The sequence below is a fragment of the Pseudorca crassidens genome, chromosome 19 (assembly GCF_039906515.1).
Source record: "Pseudorca crassidens isolate mPseCra1 chromosome 19, mPseCra1.hap1, whole genome shotgun sequence".
Taxonomy (NCBI): domain Eukaryota; kingdom Metazoa; phylum Chordata; class Mammalia; order Artiodactyla; family Delphinidae; genus Pseudorca; species Pseudorca crassidens.
In genome coordinates, this window is record NC_090314.1 from 14,357,482 (window position 1) to 14,372,327 (window position 14,846).

At 56.6% G+C, this 14,846-nt stretch overlaps 1 protein-coding gene across 6 annotated transcripts in view; it reads left to right on the forward strand.

Annotated features, from left to right (window-relative positions):
* ATP2A3 (ATPase sarcoplasmic/endoplasmic reticulum Ca2+ transporting 3) overlaps nt 1–14,846 on the forward strand; it is a 69,635-nt gene that overhangs the window by 21,734 nt on the left and 33,055 nt on the right. For 4 of the 6 annotated variants that reach the window (XM_067717396.1, XM_067717393.1, XM_067717394.1 and 1 more), the window contains exons 3-4: nt 1,578–1,744; nt 5,050–5,172. Coding sequence is in view for 1 of the 6 variants with exons in the window: in XM_067717397.1 (XP_067573498.1) it covers nt 9,638–9,845 (208 nt within the window). In the remaining 5 variants the exon portion in view is untranslated. Of the gene's footprint in view, nt 1–707; nt 769–1,577; nt 1,745–5,049; nt 5,173–9,485; nt 9,846–14,846 lie in introns of those variants that run through there. The other 2 variants (XM_067717392.1, XM_067717397.1) reach the window with 2 other exon arrangements.

Genomic DNA, 14,846 nt, shown 5'->3' on the forward strand with positions numbered 1-14,846 from the left:
TGGGCTTCCGCTTGGTTGGGCGCCCCCCTTTATCACAAATCCCAGACCCTCCCTGTCCTCATTGGCACTTAATGTAAAATGCAGCCAGCCCTTGAGATGTCAAGTTGTTCACCCCAGAGCCTGTGCTAACACTGGGCTAAGACCTGCGTGAGGTCACAGGCAGCCTGTTGTAGGGAACAACCTTGGTTCATGAATTGAGACTAATTAATCACTTAGGTTCTAAGTGAGCTATGTTTCTCCCTTTTCCTCCCTTTGTTCTCCCTGGGCAACCTCTGGTGGGGAGTCAGCCCCTTGTCTGCTGGTTTCCCTCCACCTGTTCCATCCAGCGGGGTAATGGGCACCTCCGGCAGTTCTGATTCAAATGCATGGACGGCCCAGGCGCATAAGGCAAAAACTGAGGATGAGTGAAATCACCCTTGAAACCCTCCAGGAAGGGGTGGGGAGCCAGATGCCATCACCTGTTGGTGGTTTCCAGCCAGACATGGGGCAGCCTTGGTTTCTCCAGTGGAGCCCACACCCAAGGCTACCTTTGCACCTTGAGGTCCTGAGAGATACTTGGGCCCAGCAGATTCACAGCTCCATCCCATTTACACACTGAGTGGAAAGGCAAGTGGAGTGACCCACACCATTTATCTTTTACATAACTCATCTCCCACTTGCTTTGAATAAAGACTTTTAAAATCATCTTTCAGAACAAGAAGTCTGGATGTGGGCGATCTCAGGCTGTTCTGCAGCTCAGCAATGCCTCCCCACATAGCCATCCTCAGGGTAGATTTCTCATCCTTAAGCTGGATGCCTCATGGCCACAAAATGGCTGCTGCAGCTCCAGGCATCAAAACTCTTCATAGGGAGGAAGCAGGGAAAGCAAAGCCTTCATCCTCTGTATTTTATTCAGGAAGCCCTCAGCAGGCTTCCCCTTATACCTCACTGGCTATAAGTGGGTCACATGGCCATCCTCAGCAGCCAGGAAACTGAGAAAAACAGTATCTGGCAAAGAGGATTTTGGCCTGCGATTGGCTTAAATCACTCATGATTCATGCACTGGGCTGGGGCAAAGTCTTTGCTACCTGGAGTAAAGTCAGGGCTCTGTTAGCAAAAAGGGGGCACCTATGTTGGGTACCCAACTATCAATGCCATATATTTTCTTAGTTAAACTCACAGCAGTCCACTGAGGTGTGTCTTGTTACAAATGATGAAACTGAGACTCATTTAGTAACTTGTCCAAGATCACATGCCTGGTAACTAGTAGCAGTTTAATCCCAGGTCTGTCTCCTGAGAGCATAGTCTTAACTACTACACACGCTTAAGTACCTGCTACTTGGGTATGTACCAGCCAGGCTGTGACCCTCTTGAGGGAAGGGACCACATCTTTCTCTTCTTGGTATTTTGGCAATGTCTGAAAATTGACAGAAGCCCAGCTGAGTTGATTTAAACACAAAATCATTTGGTTTTGATACTTGCTGCTTTGTAATATGTTTTATAACCAAGAGTGCAAGCTTGCCAACACTACCTTTAGAAAAATACACCTATCTCTTTTTTTGTATTGTTTTCCACTTGCCCATGCTGGGTTCCTGAAGTCCTGGGAAGAATTCCAACGTAAATATCACCAGTGATGGAAATCTGAGGGAAGGAGAGGAGGATGAAAGACTAATTGAGGCCCAGAAGAGTGTCAGTTCCTCATTAACTGCGGAGCCATGGAAAATTCTTTGTTCCTGCCTGTTGGCGTCTTGCCTCCAGGATCTGGGTGGGTATTGCCCTTGGCCAGCTTCCTGGTCAGGTCACAGACAGTTTGACCAGAGGGGGAGTGTCCTGGGGAAGACAGGGCAGAACCGGGCTGGGTCCTTGGAAGTGGACACAAGTAAAAGATGGGTTCTGAAGATCTACGGCCCAGTAGGCCCATGCTGGCCACTGTAGATACACCAGCTCACTTAGCACTCAGAATGACCTGTGGGTTTAGGTCTACTATGTTGCCCATTTTACAGATGAGAAAACTGGGGCTCAGAAAGGTGAAGTCACTTGTCCCAGGTCACGCAGCAGAGCTGAGATTAAAAACTAAAGCCTATGGTCTTCTCAGGTGGGGTTCTTTCCCCAGTCAAGGGTGACTGCCATCTCAGGGACCTGGAGTGGATGCTGATGGCATGTTGGGGACCCTGGCCCCTCCTCAGAGCTTTCACCAGGCTGTATAACTTAGTGGTCATGAGCAGGGGCTTTGAGTCAGAGCCAGGTTAGGAAACTAGCCCTGCATTGCCTAGGGACCCAGCACAAGCAGAATAGCACAGTGGTTAAAAGCCTGGGCTCTGAGGCCAGATGGCCCGGGTTCAAAGCTTTGCTCTCCTATGTATCAACTGTGTGGCTCTTACCTCATTGGGCAGCTCTATAAAGCAGGGGTGTAAGAACCTGCTCTAAAGTGTAAGGGGTGTAAGAACCTGCTGGTAAAGATTAAATAATGCACTCAGCACAGTGCCTGGCTGTTGTTACTTTATACCCCCGGAGCAGATAGTGCTGTGAGATGTCCAAGGCAGATCCCATGCCCAGGTCCCATCCTTTCCTCCACTCCAGCAGCTGGTTGTGAATGACCCACCCAGGAGGGCCTGGGCTGATTTGAATACACAAATGAGGGGGTGTGTGACTCCAGGGAATGAAAGGCAAATGGAACCCAGTTTGCAAGTCTGGGCATTTTCATGGAGCCCGGTTACTGGAGGCCAGGGCCTGGGCTGCGTTGGCTGTAAGTCATGGCCTCAGGGAGGGAGCTCAGAGAAATAGAGGACATGCCAAGGTCACCCAGAGAGTGGGCAATGGGGCAGGGAGACCTGCCGGTGCGTCTGCCCAGAGGCTGGCCATGGCCCAGGCGTCAGGTGTCTTGGGCACCATGCCCGGTCTGCCACGCTGGGGATCTGGGTGCCTTTGCCAACTTCCCTAACCTCTCTGGGCTCCTGGGCCCCACCTGGGGACCTGGAAGGGACCCAGAGGACTGGAGCTGACCTGGCAAGAGGCAGTGCCTAGGCTCTGAGCCACAATGACAGGATATCCCCAGGGAGCTGGGCTGGCCGCCACACAGGGAACACCGGGGCGGAGACCTGGCACTGCTGGTGAGAGACCCAAAAGAGCACTGAGGAGGGAAAGTCAGGACAGCTGGGCCCTGAGAGGGTAAAGAACAGGCCAGGAGTGACATGGAGCCTGTGACTATAGGCAGCAAGGGGACCACAAATAGAGACCTGAGTTTTTCCCTCTGCCCCCAGCCTTTGAGCCAAGGACAGACCTGGGTCTCCTGCCACTTTGTCCTGATTTTGCTCCTGGGTGGACCCTGTAAGCAAGTTCCTACCATGGATCCTGTGAACTCCAGACACTGTTCTGTCCCACCCCCACTGCACAGAGACCCTGGGTCCAGAGGGGAGGGGGCTTTCTCAGACTCCCATGGCCAGGGTTGTGCCCAGAAGGAGCCAGCCTCGCTTGAGGACTTGACCAGCCCCACTAATCCAGCCCCAGGCCTGTGGGTACCCGCTGGGTAAGGCTGAACCAGCAGCCCCTGCTCTCTGTGCACAGGAGGCAGGGATGGTTCTCCAGGCTGAGGGTCTAACCAAGAAAAGCCTTGCCCTCAGGTACCCCCAGGCCAAAGGCCTTTCTCTATACCAGGGAGCAAGTCCCAGGTCTCACATTCCTTTTCAAGTTGTGCCTCAGTCTTACAAGCCTGGTCAGGTGTAACCATTTACAAGGCAAATAGGGGTTTTGTGTTTTAACTTCTTACAACCCACTACCAGCTGATCCTATAAGCAGACTGGTCAGGCATGGCCTGGAACCTGGAATGAAACCTCCTCCCTGCCAAGCAGGGCTTCTCACCTCACTGGCCAAGGTGCTGATAGGCACAGCCCAAGACTAGCCAAGGCACTATGTGCTTGTGCCAGACACTGTGGCAGAAAAAGTAACAGAGCTAGGAGGTAACCCAACCCTCTGTGGGACCTCCAGCAAATTCCAGCCTCTCTCTGGGCCTTAAACCCCTGTCCATACAATGGGAGTGCTAACTCTGATATATCCATGGTGAGACTGTCACAGCTCCTGGATGTGATTATACTTACTCAGTCTTTCACTTTCCAGTATTTGTATCCCATTTCCTTTTCTTCTCTTATTGCATTGGCTAAGAACGTGTTCATTTAACCAGTATCTTTGAGAGTCTAGTAAGTGCCAGACCAGATGCCAGGCACTGAGAGGCAATGATGAGTGTTATAGACACATTTTCAGTCTCAGGAGATCCCCAGCCTAGAGGGCAACTTTATAATGACCTTCATGCACTGGGCCACCCTGTAGAGACCTTGTGATGATTCAGATGCAGCTCCTGTCCTGGAGGGATGCACAGCCTGGATGCTGCTGCTGAAAATCCAGGCAAATAGGGCGGAGCACAGAAAAGCTGGGCCACGCAGGAGGCACACGGTCACTGGCTCTTGAGGGGTCAAAGAGGACTTCTCGGAGAAGGTAGCATTTGAGCCTGGCTTTAAAGAGTAAGGAGAGTTTAGACAGGTAAAGATGAGAAGAACTAGTTTCCTACTACAGGTAATAGCATGGGCAGAGGCAGGGAAGGAGAAGACAGGTCAAAGTGACTAAAGTCCAAGGGGCTGAGGAGTTGATGTTAATTGGGGAGACCATGGGGAGCAGGAGAGTAGCAGCATGGCTGCTTAGGAAGGGGGCTCTAGTAGCAGCACCAGGAGAAGGCAGGTCTGCAAGAAGCAGGCGCACCCTCACATGACATGCTCCCCCCCGCCTGAGGTCCAGGAGGGTGTCTCTGTCCACCATTGGGAGGGAGAGGACAACTTCCTCTCCTCAGCCTGGCCAGCGAGATAAGGGGACAACGACAGGAAGTTGCCTCAAGGAGCTAAAGAGTGAGTAGCCTGACCCAAGGCCCCGGCCCCCATGCTGTGCAGGGCGGTCCCACAGAGGTGGTTGCAGGGAAAGGAGGCCAGCCTCCTCTGGCCAAAATGCAATGGTCCGGGTGTCCAGGGCCGAAGGCCCCTGGGTGCCTGTTCTGTCCCACTTGCTGACAAAGCCCCACTTCCCCAGGTCCCTGAAGGCCAGGTGTGCCCCCTTCCCAGGAAGAGGCTCTGGAGTTTTCCTGCCTTAACTCAGTCATTCAGACACCCTCCCTGACACCTCCTGAGAACTGAGGTGAGTCTGCCTTCAAGGGTGACTACAGACAGGGGTGCAGGGCAGACAGTGAACACCAGGGTGCGGGGAGCTTGATGGGGTCATACGGGCGATGGGAGTCTTATTGGCCCCAGGGATGAGCCATGGTTTCTGGGCCTTAAGGTCTAATAGGAACGAGCCCCAGAGGATGGCAGAGGGAACAGAGTGAGCAAAGATCCAGAGACAAAGAAACTTCTTACTGTGTACAGGGAGCTAGATGTGGCCCCAGTGGGACAACATGGGCAGCTGCAAGTGTTGAGGATTAGTGTGGGCCAGGGAAGCTGGATATCCCTGAGGGGCAGGGCTGAGCGGAGGTCAGAGTGTGGGGGTCCCCACCTAGGGCATGGGGAGAGGCGGGAGGGTGGCTCCAGGTTAGTAGGGGCCCTAGGCCCAAGAGGACTGGGGTTGGGGTGCATCTAGAACTTGCCCAGGGGTCCCCAAGACTGAAATAAAAGAACTTGCGGTTAGGGGGGTGGCCGACAGGAGGGTCTCCCACTCTGTATGGCTGGGGGCCAGTCTTCCCTGCCCCCACTTCACAGGGTCTGTCCAAGTGGGCAGGGTGGGGCTAAGACAGTGGACTTGAAAGGGAGGGAGGAAGGGAGGGAGGGAGAGAGGGAATCAGGGAGGGGGGAAGCTGGGACAACAGCAGGGTGGGAGCCCAGTCCTCCTGCCTCCAATCCTCCCAAACTCTGGCCCCGCGCCTGTCCCCTCAACTATCTCTCAAGACCCTCCCCCAGGTTCAGGTTGGAGCCCCCATTGGCCAGGCTGTCCTAAGCTCACTCCCTGGCCTCAGAGGAGACCTCCCCAGCCTGGCCCAGCAGAGGTATCCCAGCAGCTGAACACCAAGGAAAGCCATCAGCAGAGGAGGAACAGGACACTTGGCCTGGGAGTTCCAGCTGAAGCTCTGCCTTGGCCTCCCTGGCTCCATGTCCCTGTTTGAGTCCCATCCTCTCCCTGGGCCTCAGTTTCCCCTTGTGTGCAATGGGGAGATAGGCCTTGATCTATGGGGCCTCATTCAAAGTCGGTCAGAAGCGTGCAGGGAAGAGCATGAATACACAGTGTTGGGGTAGCCAAGGAACTGAGTTTCTTGGGGAGACATTTTAGGGGGAGGAGCTGGGAGAGCACTTGAGACCAGGGGAACAGCCTGGACAAAGGGCTGAAGCTAGAATGTGCCAGGCCCGTTTGGAGAATTTTGAGCAGACTGGTTTGCTTGGATATGAGTAGGAGCCGACTGGTAAAGAAAGGGCTGTGACTGCTGGGTTGAAGGGTCTGGACTTTATCCTGCTGGTAATGGGGAGCTAAGGAAGGGTCTTGAGCAGAGGGATGAAGTAATGAAATCACCAGCTCAGGCAGGCAATCTTGATATACAGAGGTAAGTCTGGAGGCAGGGAGGCCAGGGAGGAGGCTGTTGGAGAGCTTGAGAGAGAAGGTGGGGCCTGAGCGGGGGCAGTGATAGGCGATAAGGTAGGGCAGGGAGAGGGGAGCTGCAAGAGGAACCCTCTTCCGCCTCCACGTGGATTCCTCCAGGCCCCTCCCACTCCACTTGGCCCCACACACCCTCCCACCTCAACCCGCTCCTCCCCCACCTCAGAGCTGAACCCCTCACCCACCAGAAACACGGGAGTCAGCTGTCACTCCTCACTTGCTCTCATCCCTGAACCTAATCCGCAACCAGCTCCCTCTGCCTTGGTCTACACCTCCTCATTTTTTACCACTGTGGGGTCCTTTCAGCGTCTCCTCTCCCCTTGGATGCCGTCCCCCACCAGCTTCCAGGGGGAAACTATTCTAGAAAGCAAATGTGACCTCACATCTTCATTGCTTAAAAGGCCAGGCCATTAAATGTTCGAACAGGGCTCTCAGCGTCCTAGCCCTGCCTCTCCGGTCTACCCTCCTGATCCTGTGCTCATGCTCCTTCTGGTGCAGCCATGTTGAGGGGCTGAGGCACTGTCTCTGGCACACGGCTGAGGTTTCCCACCCTCAACTTAGGTTGTTTTTTCTGCCTGTGACACCCTCTTCTTCTTGTGTCCAAATCCTTCTGGCAAATACCTACCTTTCCCCCATGCTCCGCTCTGCCCCCCCCAGGTGAGGTTGGCAGGCACACCTCCTGCCAAAGAGGTGGTAAGTTCTGCCATCATCTGTCCTGTGGGGGATTTAGAAAGAGCTGGGACTGGGTGCCAGGCCTAGAGCTCTCAGTACCTGGCAGCTGGGAGGTGGGGATGATAGACCAGCCCTTTGGACAGCGGCGTACCTGTGACCATGTCCCCCTGGCTACCAGCTGTATGTCTAGGTGCAGATAGAGGGCATAATGGGGGGAGGGGGCACACAGCAACTGGGCAAGTAGTTGGAGTGTGAAATGACTGTGGAAGCTTGGAGCGATGCCCAGAAGCTGTCATGGGGGCAGCCAAGCAGGTGGGCATGCTGACAGGTGTGTGAACCTGCCAGGTGGGGGCCATAGTTGCTGGCAGCTGCTGGCCCTGCTTGTGGTGGTTTGGAAGCAGGGTGGGGTGCGGTGGGTGGGCTGGAGAGAGGGAAGATAGGCCAGGCTGCCAGAGCAAGCAGGCAGGCCTTCTGGCTCTGCCTTCGAGCAAATGCCAACTGACAGCTGAGGGTGGGGTGGAGTGGAGAGGCTTAGTGTTAAGGTCCCTGGGGCTGACAAACGAGAGTGGGGAGTCGTACCCGAGGATGTGTAAGTGGGGGAGGGGGAGGGATTTCCAGTTGCTTTGTGACTAGGGCTTCATGTCTCTGGGAGGGAGGTCTCTAGTGGAAAGCTGTAGGGTTCTGTCCCCGCCTAGCCCTAGCTAACATTCTTCCTGGCAACTTAGAGATGCAGGTAGGGCTGTCTTTGTGCCCTACAGTGGTGGGGGAAGAAAGGGAGAGGGTGGAAACACAGGGAATATTGGACTTGAGATCTAAAATATCGGGCTGCATGAAGCCACAGACAGAAAACCAGCATTCCCCTACCTCAACGGCAGTAGGCTGAGCCCCAGCTGATGCCCCTGGAGTCAGTCTGGGTGACCTGTCAAAAGCAGCAAAGCACTGGACCGTTCCGCCAGCTAGTCCTCACTCAATCTCTCTATATTCAAGGAGTAATGGCAAAGGGGAGAGAGAGGAGCAGGACCATGGCCCCATCCTGGGAGGAAGAGATCAGGAACTGGGGGGACACTGGGTAGGGGTCAGCAGGGGGGGAGCCAGGCTGGAAGCTGGGGCTTGTGTGTGTGCAGTTGCAGTCTCCCTGAAGGCTTTCTGTTTGCAGAGGCACTATAGGGTTTGAGGTTTGAACAGCCAGCTGAGTGGGCTCAGTCCTGGAATCTCTGACCTTGTGCCAGCAAGGTGGATCCCAGAGCTCTGGGCAGCAGAGGCCACCAGTAGGGGTATGATGGTGGGTGGGGTGAGACTGGCTGGGTCTCTCAAGCTGGAGGGGCGCAAGCAGATTGCTCTTTTTTGCTCTTCCCTTTGGCGCGGTGAGTGGTTTCTGCCTTCCCACAGTTTGCTTCCCTGACCTGCAGCCCTCCTCCTGGTACCCCTGAACAGACTGGATCTCAGGGAGCACCGGAGTAGGGGTTCCTCTTCCCTCCCCTGCCCTGCACCAGGGTCACTCTCCCTGGGGGCCTGGTCAGAGGCCTCCCCCCCACACCCTCAGACTTCTCCAGGGAACCCTCATCCCACCTGGCAGTTACATTTCCTGCTGGGGTGAAGGTGTGAGTCTAAGGTAGCAAGACTGGTTTACTTTCTTATATACTGGGTCATTGTTAGAGGTTCTGATTGTGTGAGGAATAACCGCTCATCGCTGGACTTTATGAAAACAATAAAGCAAGCATAAACATCAGAAGAAGAAAACATCAAGTAATCTCCAGAGGAGTCATGCTTATTCACAGGCTTTTGGGTTCCCTCTAGACCCAGGGTCATACTTTGCAGAATTCGAGTAGGGGGTAGGAAGCCCCTCTATGGACATCCCCGTTTTGCAACCTCCCAGGACCCAAGAGGGCTCAAAAGAAGGCATCTCAGAGACACGTGCTCAGCAGCCCTCCCAGTTCTCTGACCTGCCTCCCCCTTCCAGCTCTGTGGACAGTGGTCGAGGCCCTTCCGGACCACGCTCCCTCGGCTCCCCCAAGCTCAGCGCGTTCCGCGTGGGCGGCCTCAGTTCCCGCTTCTGCAGAATGGGCGGGCAGCTAAGCCTCCGCGCCTCGGGGTCCTGCGGGGGCGGGGCGGAGGGCTCCGAGGGCGGCCGGAAGGGGTGTGAGTGCGGGGGCGGGCCCCAGGCCGCCCCGCCCCTGGGAGGGAGCCCTGGGCGCAGCATTCTGGCGCGGGCCGCGGCCGCTGCCGCCACTGCCGTCGGGGAAGGTCCCAGCGCGGTCCTGGCCTCGCGCGGCGCCCGTCGGGGCCCGAGCCCCCCGCGCCCCGCGCAGTAGCCCTGCAGAGAGGCGGCCCCGACTGTGCCGACGGCGCAGACTGCCGTGGGGGCGGCATGGAGAAGGCGGAGGCGCACCTGCTCCCGGCCGCCGACGTGCTGCGCCGCTTCTCGGTGACTGCCGAGGGCGGCCTGAGCCCGGAGCAGGTGACCGGCGCGCGGGAGCGCTACGGCCCTAACGGTGAGAGCGCAGGCCACGCGGGGGCAGCCGGGGCCGCGTGCGCCGCGGTCTCCGTATCGCCCCCGGCACCGCGGCTGCGGAGAGGTACACTCCCCTCCCAGCCATCGGCCCCCGCGGGCGGGCGGGCGGGCAGGAAGCGAGGGCTCAGGAAACCTCTGCAGATGCCCTTGGGGCTCCCGGCGGGGCTGCGCGGTACCTTCGCAGGGGAAGTGGGGGTGCGGGTTCCGGGTTCGGAGACCAGACGCCTGGCTCCCCTGCCCCGCTCTCCTCCCTCCGGGCCCAGGGACCCGTGCGGCCCTTCCGGGCTTCCCACCTCCACCCGCGTCCCAGTCCACTCCTGCAGGCCCTCGCCCACCCCCATCGGCGCTCAGCGCTGCATCCCCGCGCCGCCGCAGTCCGCCGGAATCGTGCAGGTGCACATACCGGGGTCGGCCGGCGAGGGACCAGCCGGGGACTCTGAGGCTCAGCCTCCTAGCTGACCCCGAGGGTCTCCCCCGAGGGCTCAGTAAAACGCCCAGAAGGTGCAGCTTGTCAGCTGGCAGGCTTGGTGACCCCACCCCCAGGTCTTCCTCTTTCTGCAACCCCAGGCGGATGTGGCTGGCGGAGTCGGTGGGGGCTTTGAACTGCTGAGGCGGGAGACCCACCTCCTTGGGGGTGGCAGGTTCAGGGCCTCACTCAGGGAGTTGCCTGGGGAGGCCTTTCCTTCCTGGGTGACCTGGAGCCACGCCCGCCCATCTCTGGGCAAGGAGGGAGCCTTCATGCTGTTGCTGTTTGGGAGGGAAAGGTATCGTTCTTCCTCATGTTCAAAGGAGTGTGGGATTCTCCACCTGCCAAAAAGCACGGCAAGTGCCAGCTGTGCAGATACGACCCAGGGATGGTAGAAGGTGTAGAGGCCCCTCCCCAGGTCGCTTGCAGGCAGGACTTGCCACCCCTTTGGTCCACCCCAGGGCACGGCGCAGAGTGTTAGGGGTCCAGAGAGAAGTGTCGCCTCCATCCCCAGAGTGCAGCCTGGACCCACGCCCTTTCAGAACTTGGGGCCTCACCCTTTCAGGATTCCCCGCCAGCCAGAAGGAAGGTTCTCTGGCCTGTGTGTCTCACTGCTCAGGGCTGGCTTGAAAATTACGAAGAGCTGTCAGAAAGGGAGCTTTGGGTTTTGTATTGGTTTATGACAACCACCTCTTATATAAATATTATCTTTCTGGAGCAGAAATCCTTTTTCGAAAAAATTAGTTGCTATATTTAGTTGAGCTGTGGGCGGAACTAGGGAGATAAATATTATTTAATATCCCCTACTAGTGACTTGGCAGGGAGGGTGTCCTCGCTGCAGGAGCGCAGGGCATCAGGGCTGGTCCCCCAGCCCATGGGTGGGGCTGGGGGTCGGGGCAGCAGGTCTGGGGTTCCACTGCCTCCTCTGTGCTGCTGTGGCCTCCAGCTTAGGAGTCCTGATTCCCAAGGGCAGCTGGAGATCCAGCCCTTGGTTCTGCCTCCAGAATCACACAGATGTTGCCCTGCGTTACTCTAGCCAACACCCTTCTCCTTTCTGGCCCCCATGTCTTCATGAGGAGGGGAAGCTGGCTGGGAAGGAGGGAGCCTCTAGTTCCCCCCATGTTGTTTTCTCTAGGTGAGAGGATTTGGGGGTGCCCTGGCGGCTGAGCATCTGTGTGGGGTGATGAATAAGGATGTTGGTGCAGTGTGTAGGTACAGAGAGGTGGATGTGCATTTTGGGGAGGGTGGTAGGAAAAGTTAGGGGGCTACTCCTAGGCTCCTGTGGTTCCTCTGTGCTTCGATGGTAGTAAAAATGAAAGCTCGTGTTCGCTGACTCCCATTGATACTGCGTGCCAGACATTGGTCTTCTAGCACTTTTCATCTCTTGTCTCATTCCTTCCTCAAAACAACTCTATGAAAACAACTGTTGTCATCCCCATTTTACAGAGGAGGTAACTGAGGCACCAGGAGGTTAGACAGCTTGCCCAAGGTCACACAGTAAGTGGTAGAGCTGGTACTGGGTGCCTGCCCCTCTCTGGGCCTCAGTTCCCCTGTCTGTTCAAGGGAGTCATCCGTTCTGCAGACGCTGGGACCCTGGTGTTGGGGCCTGTGCTAGGAGCTGGGGTCAGCTAGACAGGAGCTAGTACAGCCTTGCCCCCGGCCCCCGCGGAGACCCCAAGGGTTTTTTCCTCGGGAAGCATTCCAGAGCTCTGGAAGTCATCAGGTGAGGAGAAGGGAGCCGGCTTCCCCTTCCTGGCTCATGCTCCTGCAGCAGAGCCCCGGCCTGAGGAGGAGGTGTGGGTGTCCCGCGGTCTCTACCCACGCAGCCTCTGGGGTGAGGCTGACAGGGTTTTGAGCCCTAGCTCTGCCCTTTCATAGCTGTGCAATCCTGGGTATACTGCTTTGCCTCTCGGTGCCTCTATGCTCATCATAAGTGAGGCTACGATAGGACCCATGCCAGACATTTGTGAGTGTTTGCGTACACCAAGCCATCCCTTCTTGTGGCAGAAGGAGCTGGGCCTGGCTCTGGGCCAGAAATGGGGTGGAGGGGGCGGGACCTGCAGGTGGAGGGAACACCCCAGGGACTAGTGTCCTCCCCCACCCCAGGAGTCTATGCACCTGCAAGGTCGTTAGGCTGGAAACCACAAGGAAGTCATTTGCTTAAGTCTTGAAGTTCACAATTTCTGCCAGCACAGGAAGAGGGGAAGCAGGGGCCGGGGATCCTCCCTCCCTGCTCCTCAGAGCTGGGGGAGGGGCCTCAGTCAGTGAGTGTACTGGGAGTCGCACCTCCCTCCCCCGCATCTGTCCCAACCCCAGCAAGTAGCCATGTCCTCTGAGGCCCCAACAGGGCAGAAAGTGGGAGGCTCCTGGCCTCTTGTGAGCCGCCTTTCTCTGCAGACCCCAGCAGTGCCCAGGACTCAGCTTTCTCGGAGGGGCCTTTCTACATCCCTTCAACTTATTTTTTTGAATAAAAATGTACACACAGTACCACATTCAAAATGTACAAAAGGTATATAGTAAATTCTCCCCAGCCCCGTCCCCAGTCACCCATTCCCAGCCACCCCAGTGTCTCCTTCCCAAGATACTCTGTGCACACACACTTCTGGGTCTGTGATCGATGATCTTTTTTACATGAAAGGAAGTGGATTTTGAGGGCTGTTTTGCCCCTGATTTCCACGTGACCGAGTCACTCTTGCAGGTGGTTCCACGTGGAGCATCCTTGGGCTTCCTAGTGGCCACTCAGAGTTTCAGCATGTGGCTGTTCCAGCACTTCTTCACCCGAGCTTTTGATGGGCTCTGGGGTTGTTCAAAGCCTCTGTTATCACACACACGTTATTAGGGACATCCTTGTCCCCATGTCATTTCACACACTGTGACTATCTCCAAAGGATAAATGACTAGAGGGGGAATTGCTGGGTCAAAGGGTGTGTGTATTTTAAATTTTGACCGCTGTTGCTGAATTGTTCTCCATAAAGTTGCACCAGTTGACCTGCCCATTTCCCTACCACCTCACCAGCACAGTGTGTTATTGGACGCCAATCTCATAGAAGAGTGGCCTCTCATAGTCTTACTTTGCACTTCTCTGTTTGCCAGTCATGTTGGGCATTTTTTCATATATGCAGGAGCCATCTGATCTCCTCATGTCCGTGGATGGGCTGCCTATCACCCCTGCTGGACGTGAGCCTAGGCAGGAGGCAGGACTGGGTTGGGGGTGTCCCCCCAAATGGGCGGGCCAACACCTAAGCCACCCCCACCCCAGAGCCCACTGATGTGGGAGTCAGGCGAGGTCCCAGGAAGTCTCTGCGGGGGAGGGGCAGTGTCTCTGTTTAGGGGAGCTGGGGGAGGGGCTGTGACAGGGGCTGGAGCCTGCCTTCCTGGGCCTCAGCCTGCCCATCTGTACAGTGGGTACCAGAGCTCCAGGGGTGCCAGGTGGGAGGGATAGTCTGGATTTAGATTCCTGCCGGTGGGGTCTCTGCTGTGACCTTATCTCCTGCCCTCAGCCCAGGTACCCGCTTCCTTGGCCCCAGTGTTGTCAGTAGGGCAGAGACAGGCCCCTGAGATCCCCCAAGGGCCTTGCAGATGTGAACTGACTCGGATCTGAGGCGGGTATTTCAGGCTTCACCCCCATTCTCACACCCTTGTTGGGCAGCCTTAGTACCCCCTCTCAGGAACAGCACCAGCCCCGCCCCTGCAGAACCCCAAGCCCTTGCACCAGGAGCTCCCTGAGGCGGGGCTGGGTCTGCGCACAGCTCCGAGGACGCCCAGCAAACACTTCGCCTCTGGGCCTGGTCAGCCAGTAAGGCTGCACCAGGGCAGAGGTTATCCACTCCAGGTGGGGCCTGGAGACCGTGGCAGGCCAGGTGGGCGGGGTGGCGTCTGCCAACCAAGATCTCTCCCTGACTTTGTGAGTGAGGATTTAATTGCTCTGTAAATTTGCCTTTGAGGAAGACCTTGGTGAGCACTCGCCTCTCCCAACTGGAACCAACACTTAGAAGCTGAAATACCAGTTTCCATTGTTGTGAGAAGGAAGGAGTCAAGGGGGGATTAGGGGAGCAGGTGGTGTGTGGAGCCTGGGGGCAGCCCTGGCCCCGCACCCCCCTTCTCCTGGGCTCTGGGCTGTGAGCCCAGGGTCCAGGGCTGAACCATGGGGCAACCGAATAAACAATTCAGTGAGGCTCTGTGTGGACCCAGGGATAACTCAGCCCCTGCCTGCCCTGGGGGTGCTCCGGGGCGGGAAGCAGAAGGCAACATTGATGACCCTTGAGAGCAAAGCTTTTCTGGGAAGCCTTCCTGGAGATTCAGATGAGGAAATGGGGAGGTACCCTGCACAGAAAAAATGGCGAAACAAAATCTTGGAGGGGGGAAAGCTTTAGCAAAACCAGGGGACGTGGTAGCAATCCTGAGGCATCTCACTTGGCTGACAGAGGGAGGGACGGATGTCTAAGCTATGAGAGTGATTCTGGAAGGGTGGGTTGGGGCAAATCCAGGAAGACCTTGAAGGCCCTGTTAAGGTTGGTCTTTATCCTGTAGGTCCAGGAGAGTCACTGAAGGTCTGTGAGCGGGGCAGGGTCATTCATTCATTCACAGAGTTTTATTGAG